General features: G+C 38.5%; 1 protein-coding gene across 2 annotated transcripts; it reads right to left on the reverse strand.

Moving 5' to 3' along the window:
- Window positions 1-2,997: 2,997 nt before the first annotated feature.
- On the reverse strand, window positions 2,998-5,155 carry LOC122093183 (vacuolar protein 8-like). 2 transcript variants are annotated; one of them, XM_042663466.1, is made up of 2 exons: window positions 3,555-5,155; window positions 2,998-3,464 (listed from the first exon to the last, which is right to left on the reverse strand). In XM_042663466.1, exons 1-2 carry the CDS (start codon window positions 4,837-4,839, stop codon window positions 3,094-3,096), a joined length of 1,656 nt encoding a protein of 551 aa, XP_042519400.1. In that variant the 5' UTR covers window positions 4,840-5,155; the 3' UTR covers window positions 2,998-3,093. The 2 variants fall into 2 exon arrangements, with proteins under 2 accessions (XP_042519400.1, XP_042519399.1); XM_042663465.1 differs by having other exon boundaries at window positions 2,998-5,151.
- Window positions 5,156-8,884: the final 3,729 nt, after the last annotated feature.

Genomic DNA, 8,884 nt, shown 5'->3' on the forward strand with positions numbered 1-8,884 from the left:
CGATAATGACCTAGAGTTTTGTGAAGGTGACTTTAATGAGTTCTGCAAAAATGAAGGTATTGCAAGACACCATACAATTGTTAAAACACCCCAGCAGAATGGAGTGGTAGAGCGTATGAATAGAACCTTGTTAGAAAAGGCAAGGTGTATGTTATCAAATGCAGGATTGGGCAAGGAGTTCTAGGCAGAAGCAGTTAACACAACAACCTTGTTGGTGAATCGATCTCCTTGCACAACTATTGAGTGCAAGACTCCAGAAGAAGCTTGGTCAGGTAAACCTGCAGACTACTCAAATTTAAAAGTATTTGGATGTCCTGCTTATGCACATGTAAATGAAGGGAAGTTGGAACCTAGGGCTAAGAAATGCATTTTTCTTGGGTATGGATCTGGAGTGAAAGGATACAGGTTGTGGTGTTCTGATCCAAAGTATCCAAAATTTCTTATTAGCAGAGATGTTACTTTTGATGAATCTGCTATGTTGCATCCTAGGAAAGAAGTTCCTATTCATTGTGATGAAGGTCAAGAAAAATCTAGAGAGAATGTGGAGTTTGAAATTGGTGGTTCATCTTCAAACAAAGCACAATCTACTTTAGTCCAGTTGCCTACTTTTACTGAAGGAGATGATGCTCAAGAGAATCAAGAAGAAGAGCGGTACAACATTGCCAAGGATAGACCAAGGAGGAATATTAGACAACCACAAAAGTATGGGCATGCTGAATTTGTTGCTTATGCATTGTCTGTTGCAGATACAATTGAAAATAGTGAGCCTGTAACATATTCTGAAGCTGTTGCTTCAATTGATTCTACAAAATTGTTGATTGCCATGAATGAGGAGATGGAATCTCTTCATAAAAATCAGACTTGGGAGCTTGTGAAGTCGAGAACAGGGAAGAAAATTGTTGGTTGCAAATGGGTCTTCAAGAAGAAGGAATCTGCCTCAGGTGTTGAAGATGCTAGGTACAAGGCACGTTTGGTTGCAAAGGGCTACAGTCAGGTACAAGGAATTGATTTTAATGATATTTTCTCACCTGTTGTTAAGCATAGTTCTATTCGTGTCCTACTTGCTTTAGTTGCTATGCATGATTTGGAGTTGGAGCAACTTGATGTGAAAACAACATTCTTGCATGGTGAACTAGAAGAACAAATTTATATGCATCAACCTGAAGGGTTTGTTATTGAAGATAAGGAGGACCATGTATGCTTGTTGAAGAAGTCCCTATATGGTTTAAAACAGTCTCCTAGACAGTGGTATAAAAAGTTTGATTCAGTTATGGCTAGTTTTGGATACTCCAGGTATCAATATGACTGTTGTGTTTATTTCAGAAAACTCTCTGATGGGTCATTCATATATTTGTTGCTTTATGTTGATGATATGTTGATTGCAACAAAAGATAAGAATGAGATCAATAGGTTGAAGGAACAATTAAATTCTGAATTTGAGATGAAAGATTTGGGGGCAGCAAGGAAGATCCTTGGTATGGAGATCAAGAGGGATAGAAAAGTAGGGAAGCTGTGGCTATCTTAACAAAAGTACATTGAGAAGGTACTGAATCGTTTTGGCATGAAAGATGCCAAACCTGTAACTACTCCTCTTGCATCTCATTTTAGACTTTCAACTGCTCTATCACCTAAGACAGATGAAGAGGTGGAGTACATGTCACGTGTTCCATACTCTAGTGCAGTTGGCTCCGTTATATATGCTATGGTTTGCACTCGTCCTGACATTTCACAAGTTGTCAGTGTGGTGAGCAGATATTTGTCATGTCCAGGTAAAGCTCATTGGGAAGCAGTGAAGTGGATACTTAGGTACTTGAAAGGGACCTCTGGTGTTTGTTTGGAGTTTGGGAGGAATGGTGATAGTTTATCTGGTTATGTTGATTCAGATTATGCAGGTGATCTTGACAAGAGAAGGTCACTCACAGGCTATGTATTTACTCTTGGAGGAAGTACGGTTAGTTGGAAAGCTATTTTACAAGCTACAATTGCATTATCTATCACTGAAGCAGAGTATATGGCAGTGACTGAGGCAATTAAAAAAGCTATTTGGCTTAGAGGTTTGTTGGGAGAACTCAGCATGGATCATGGGGTGACTGTTGTCCATTGTGATAGCCAGAGTGCAATTCACTTGACTAAAGATTCAATGTATCATGAGAGGACAAAGCACATTGATGTTCGGTATCATTTCATAAAAGAGATAATTGCTCAAGGTAATATCCAAGTGTTGAAGATTGGTACTGAAGACAATCCAGCTGATATGTTGACTAAGCCTTTATGTGTTGGTAAGTTCGAGCATTGCTTGAACTTACTTGGTGTTTGTCATGTTTGAGTTCAGCCCTTTGAAGGGCTATTGGAGAAGATGAAGATATTAGCTATTTGTTTATCTGTTGGAGGAGAATTCAAGCCAAGGTGGAGATTTGTTAAGTTTGTCTTGAATTCTTGACCCGTTTTGAAGATTGACCCGATCCGACATATTTTGGTGGCGACCCGAATGGGAAATTTTCTGAGATTTGTGGTGGAAGCAGAGGGCTTGGGCCGATAGGCCCAAGCCCGGAGCCCATCACTGATCTCGTATGGGGGTGCGGGGGCGTTCGACTGGATCGACCGCGACCCGATGGGTCGAACCACGATTTGGAGTATATATATAATGTACTGTTGCTTGTTGAAAAAGTCATTGTATTCTAGGGTTTTCACGAAGCTAGGGTTTCAGGGCGAGTTCTTCCTCGCCGCTGCTAGGGTGTAATCTCTCTTCTGCATAGTGAATCATCTTCTTCTTCGCCCGAGGACGTAGCATACCACCCTGGTGTGTGAACCTCGTTAAATCTCTGTGTCGTATGGATCTATTGTCTCCCTTTATTCATGTTTCTTGGTGTTTGATCTAACAAACTCAACCAACTGGATATTCCAACCGACACTTAACTGAAAATAGGTTGAGGTGGATCTTTAACAGGAGTTCTACAGAGAAAGAGGGATAGTGGTAGAGGATGAAATTTATGAATCTGTAAGAAGGAAAACTTAATTTAAAGGTGTATAACATATAAAGAAACTAGTAAACATATATGCAATTGAAATTGCTATACAGTAAAAGAACAACATTCAAGAGCTCCAGATTCCACTCAAGATGCTGCGAAATCTGTTTGTGGAAAGCTTCCTCAAAATTTTCTTGGCTTCTATATCTTCAGCTTCAGCTAGTTTTTCCAAGTTCTTCACATAACCAGATTTCATAATCTTTCTTCTTGCACTGTTGCAACTGGTCAATGACATCAATATAGAGAGCAAGAACTTATTACCTGATTTCACTTCCTCGGGGTCAAGCAACTGCAGAATTTGTTCAACATTGGTGTTTTCCTGCATGAATCTCTTCCTGTTTCTTGGGATGCAAACCATATTGCAGAGCACTTCAGCTGCCATTTCACGAAATTCGAAAGATTTCATGTCAAGCAATCTCACAAACTCTGGCATAAAACCTGCATCACCCATTGACTTATTAGTATTCTCTGTTGTCCTGCTGAGACGAAGTGCCACCTTCACAGATAATTCCTGAACTGAGACCTCACCATTGCGAAGGATATACAGGAGCTGATCAAGAAAACCACAATTAATCAGGATGTTTAGAGAACTCATGGAAGAGAAACAGAGACTTTCGATTGCTCTGAGTGCAGTTTCTCGAGCTTTGGAAGAGAAGGAAGATTTTGGATCCATTACTCGGACAAGTATCTGGATTCCTCCTCCTCTAATGATCATCTGCCGAACAGATTCATCTCTAGAAGCAATAATTTGGAGGAGTTCGATTCCACTTATTTGTGAGGCTTCATCTTTCGATCTCACAAGCGTGATGAAGCAAGACACAGCACCTTCTTCCACCATGAATCGTTTAATCTCCTCCACTCCGGCAAGATTCCTTAGAACCCCACAAGCTGGCACTACGAATTCTCCTCCTTTCTCATTACCGGAAGTGCACAACTTTAATAGAGCCGTAACTCCTCCTTGAGCAGAAACCGACCAAGCATTTTCTGAATTCTCCGTCAGTTTCTGCAGAGCCCTTGCAGCTCTTTCCTTTCCTAAATCAGTTCCACCTTCCAAAACCCGAATCAAAGGAGCAATGATCCCAGCACCAACAAGCAGATTTCTACAAGTATCAAATCCTGCAACCACCGAAATTGCCTTTGCTGACTCTTCTTGAATCCCAATCTCAGGAAATTCCAGAAAATTCACCAAAAGACTAATAATTTCCCCAGTCTCTATAACAATTCTCACACATTTCTCATCTTCACTAACAACCTCGTTCAGAGCCACCAAAGCGTGGCTTTTCATCTCGAAATCTCCGATCTTGAGTCGCGTCAACAGATCCCTGACGTAGAACTTCATATCATCTCTACAAGCTCCAATTCCGGGCTTTGACACTACAAGCGCATTAGTCAGAATTCCAGCAGTGTAAATTCCTGCTAAATTCTTGATATTAAGCTGGAATTTCACACATATCATGTCGAGGTCGCTCTGCATAAGCAGCTTCCCACTGTAAGACAGGTCGACACATCGGCGAGCTAGATCATTGCAGTCATTAAGGGTCATTTCTATGGATGGAATTAATTCCGAGAACTTCGAATTTTCGCCCAAATCGCACTTCTCCGCCGCTGTTAGACCAGAATTCAACTCCTCCAGCTTCTTTCTTATCAATTGCCACTTCACTGGGAAAACTTTGATGGAATGAGAAAGAGATATCAAAGAAGATATACGTTGAATTGCTTTCCTGAGATTAGATTCTCCTGTGCATCCTTCCTGAGTAGTATGTCGTTTCTGCTCTTCGCTTACTCCCCTATCTTCTCCCATCTCTCTTCTCATCAATTGGGTATTAAAAACTCATTCCCGGGCGAAATGGGTGGGGACAATTCCGGCGAAATTCATAGAAAAATTGCGGCTGGTGGTCGGAATTTGTGTAAGATGGGAGGAGGAATCAAACAAATATTACCAGATCCAGTTGTCCTCTTGCAGTTGATATTAGCAGACACAGAAGTCCTCTGTCTCTCTCTGTCTCTCCTTATCTCAAAGTTTTGGAGAGGAAGGCATGAAAACGAACGTTACTTACCCCTCCACATTTACAACACTGACCTTCAAGGAGAACCCACAATGACGGTGAACAATATGGGTATTTCAGTAACTACAAAGATAAGGGTTGTTTGTTGATTTATTCTGTAGAGGAGGGGAAGAGGAAGCTTCATTTATGAATGGGTCATGGCCTCACTGGTGGGTGAGAAGGAAAGGTTTTTGATTTAAGCCTTTTGATGATTATGGATAATGAACTAATTAATTAACTAATGCGGACTTAGGGTCATTAGCTTAGCTAATGTATATAATAATACTATTGTGAGTAATCACTAATTATATGTTAATTAATAACAACCTTAATTTTATTCTTTTACTTCTAGCTTTACTTTCTTAATATGCACTCCCTTTTTCTTAAAGAAGCAAGGTATTACAATGTTGAGTTTGTATCACATGAACACCTAATACATAATATAATTGATTTTTGAGTATGATTCCATTAAAAACCATGGATTACCTCCAAAGATTACTTAAACTTTACTTCTGCAATTCACTTCCATGAGTAGTAGTTGTTATTTGATAATAATGTTGTTTAATTTTGTTCTTGACAATATTATGATTATCAAGAAAGTAACTCAATAACTGATAACAAATAAGACAATCCATTATTCTGAAGTCTTGTCTATGGCTTCAGAATAATGGATTGTCTTATTTGTGATTAAGACTTTGTCAAAGATTTTGTTATCATTAGAACCTTTCACTATTTATGTATTTTAGTTTCTTATTGGACTTCTTAAGAACTATTCATTATTAGCAATTAAGCATCTAGATTGGGGTCCACTTGATAACCTTTTTATTTAGAAGAAATATGGGTTGGTAAGTGATGAAAGGGGAGAATGGATGCCACAATAGTGAAGAATTGATACTTGTTATATAGGAAGTGATGTTCTTAGGGACCACTGTTAGAGAGGGCAATGATTTTGATTAAGCAAGGTACCCTTAACTTGAAGATGAAATTCCATCCCCACCATGTGAACCCACTTTGTTTGATGCCTTGAGTCTTTTAGGTTGCCTTTGAGGAAGTAGCAGTGAATCTTCACAAGAGGGAAATGAAAAAGTTGCTCTCTTTTCTAACCTTTTATGAACAGTAGGGACCAGGGAGAGTGAGGACACCAAAGCCAAAAGCTACTCATGTCAATACCAAGCTCAAGCCTTAAAGAAAGGATAAAGGGTATTGACCATGCTTTTTTTTTTTAGAGAGAGAGAAAGAGATTATGGTTGGGGGAATTTATGAAAGTGTGGGATGGAAACTGAATAATCAGGACTAATCTTTTTGTAATGCAATGCCATGCTCTGTAGCAAATGTCTGAGATGACTGTTAATGATTTATTCATAATCAAGGGTTTGTTTTCCTTAAAAGTATATTAGAACCTGCTGTTCATTTATTTTTTTATCCTTGATGACAACCATGTTGATCAATTGGAGACATTTTGGTGCATCCAACAGAGAGGTCTTTATCCTCTGCAAAATAATTGGATTAACACCTGTATATAAACTAGTCCCATGTGTCAGAGACCAGAGGCACCTTATCTTTCTAGAATTCTTTATAATCCCTAAAAAGGTTCTTTATCAGTGAACCATCTAGTAACCAAACAACTAAAATTTGAGTGGCTCTGTTTTTCCTCTGCCTAACACATTGAAATGGACCTTTGTAACAGTTATTGTTCCCAAGATGTCATTACCATACAGCTTTCTGTAAGACATTCCCTTGTACTACCTGATAATAAGACCAATATGAAGTATCTTTCATGGCAATCAGTTATCATTGACGCTCTCTAGATGATTTTAAATCTTGTAAAACATAATTTTTCTTTCAAAGCTCAGATGCTATGAAAAAGTGGAAAAGAAATTAATGTTAGGTAGGGAGGAGGTCATTATATGATGAAGTGGGATAGTGATCTCTGAAGGATTCATTGAGTAGGGAAGAAGGGATTTCTTGAGGTAGAACAACTACAAATACCTTAGCTTTGAAGAGAGATGCTACAGTCAGCTTTTTATGATCATCTAATCCAAATGAGAGAGAGCTAGAGATTCCTTATGTGTTCCTCTTTATTCTTTGGTCAAAGCTCAACTCTGATCACTTGTTAATGCAGTGGCATGTCTTTACAAGTGTATGACATATAGACCCTGTATTGCAATTTTTGTTTCAAATTATTCATGGACCCAGTTTCTGTTAACCAATGATGGTAAAGAGAGAATCTCTTCAATCACATGATCTGATCCTTTGATTGGACTAGAGAAGGGTATTTCAGACATTCAACAATAAGGGCAGGAGTTATGATGACATTTACAATTCTCTAATCCTGTCATAAAGTCAAATCACCATCGATGAAGAGATTCTCTATCACGGTAGGTGAAGAAAGCTAAATCCATAAATAAACCTATGTGGACCATTGATTTCAAGGTTATGGTATGCATTCGTCTAGTTCTCAATCGCATTGTGAAACTAGAAAATAGAGAAGAATCAATTTTCAGAATGTGTTCTAACCCCAAACTCTATTCTAAGAATGCATATCAAACACAACATTAGTGACTTCGAAATGTGTGTTCGAATCAGTTGATGAACCTCAATCCCTCACATCCCCAAATCAAACTTGATGGATCTTTTAATTCATTAATATATCTACAAGATTGAGATGTGAGATTAGTATTTGTATGCTTGATTTGAGGTTTAATCAAATCAAAAGCAAGGTCCTCCATTACACTACCAGACCACTTTAAGAGATTCTAATGCATCAATGCTGTTTCAGCATTTTATTCAAGTGTTTGTATTGACCATTTGATGTGATCTAACAGCCATTCATCTAATATTATAGTCTTATTCTTCTTTGGCCCTCAACACACACCCACCACCAAATAAGAGAGAGAGAGAGAGAGAGAGAGAGAGAATTGATTCATGGGTCAAATTGACTTGTCACTGAATTCAAGGTCTCTACTCTTTGCTACTGCACACCAAGTACAGTAAACTCTTCATATGGGTTAAGTTGGGTAGGATTTGAAGCAGAAATCTCACCAGACAATAGCTTAAAGATATAATACAAAAAGAGAGTTAATATAATTGGAGTATTTTGAGCTGAGATTGGATGAAGACTTCTTACCAAACACTTGGCTTGAAATGATTAAAATTGACTTAGCAAGTCCTTTAGCATTGGATTAGGTGATAAATCCCAATCAAATCTATTGGGTTTTAGATTTAATCTCTAATTTAATTACAAACGATCAGGTACAAAAATGAGCAACAAGATTGTTACGTAAAGCTGAGGTGTATCAGAGGAAATCCCAAGGTCACTAACTTCTTGTTCCAGCAAAACAAGCTTTAAGGGTTTTGAGGCAATATTTAATGGGTTGTTCATTTGGTGGACATTTTCTTTTTATAATTGTCATGAGTTTCCACCCAATGAAAAAAAAAAAAAAATGGAATAAATAAAGCCTCATGAATCTCCACCTATGGTGAAAAATTAAGTAATTAAAGTATCATGAATCATGCTTTGGCTGAGGAAACAGAGCAATGTTGTGAAACATGTATTCATGAAGTTGAAGGTATGGGTTGTAGAAGAGCTATGGACTGGGTGTTGGGGCTACAAATGTCTTGTATTATGTTGTCTGTATTAATGGGCCGATTCCAAAGGGTCGTCAAGAGGACAGGAGGAATCAGCCCACCTTGCATGTTATCTTCGTTACTAGAGCCTCGGTGAGCTAGCAGGTTCATCGCAGGGTTTGGAGGCCCTGAGAAATTTCTTTTAGGGCTTTACAGGTGTTTCGGTAATTATCTATATATGGTTTT

This window comes from Macadamia integrifolia, chromosome 11, assembly GCF_013358625.1.
Source record: "Macadamia integrifolia cultivar HAES 741 chromosome 11, SCU_Mint_v3, whole genome shotgun sequence".
Classification (NCBI taxonomy): Eukaryota; Viridiplantae; Streptophyta; class Magnoliopsida; order Proteales; family Proteaceae; genus Macadamia; species Macadamia integrifolia.

Coding starts and splice junctions, on each gene's coding strand:
- LOC122093183 (XM_042663465.1), bottom strand. CDS start 4,839: ATGAGAAGAGAGATGGGAGAAGATAGGGGAGTAAGCGAAGAGCAGAAA.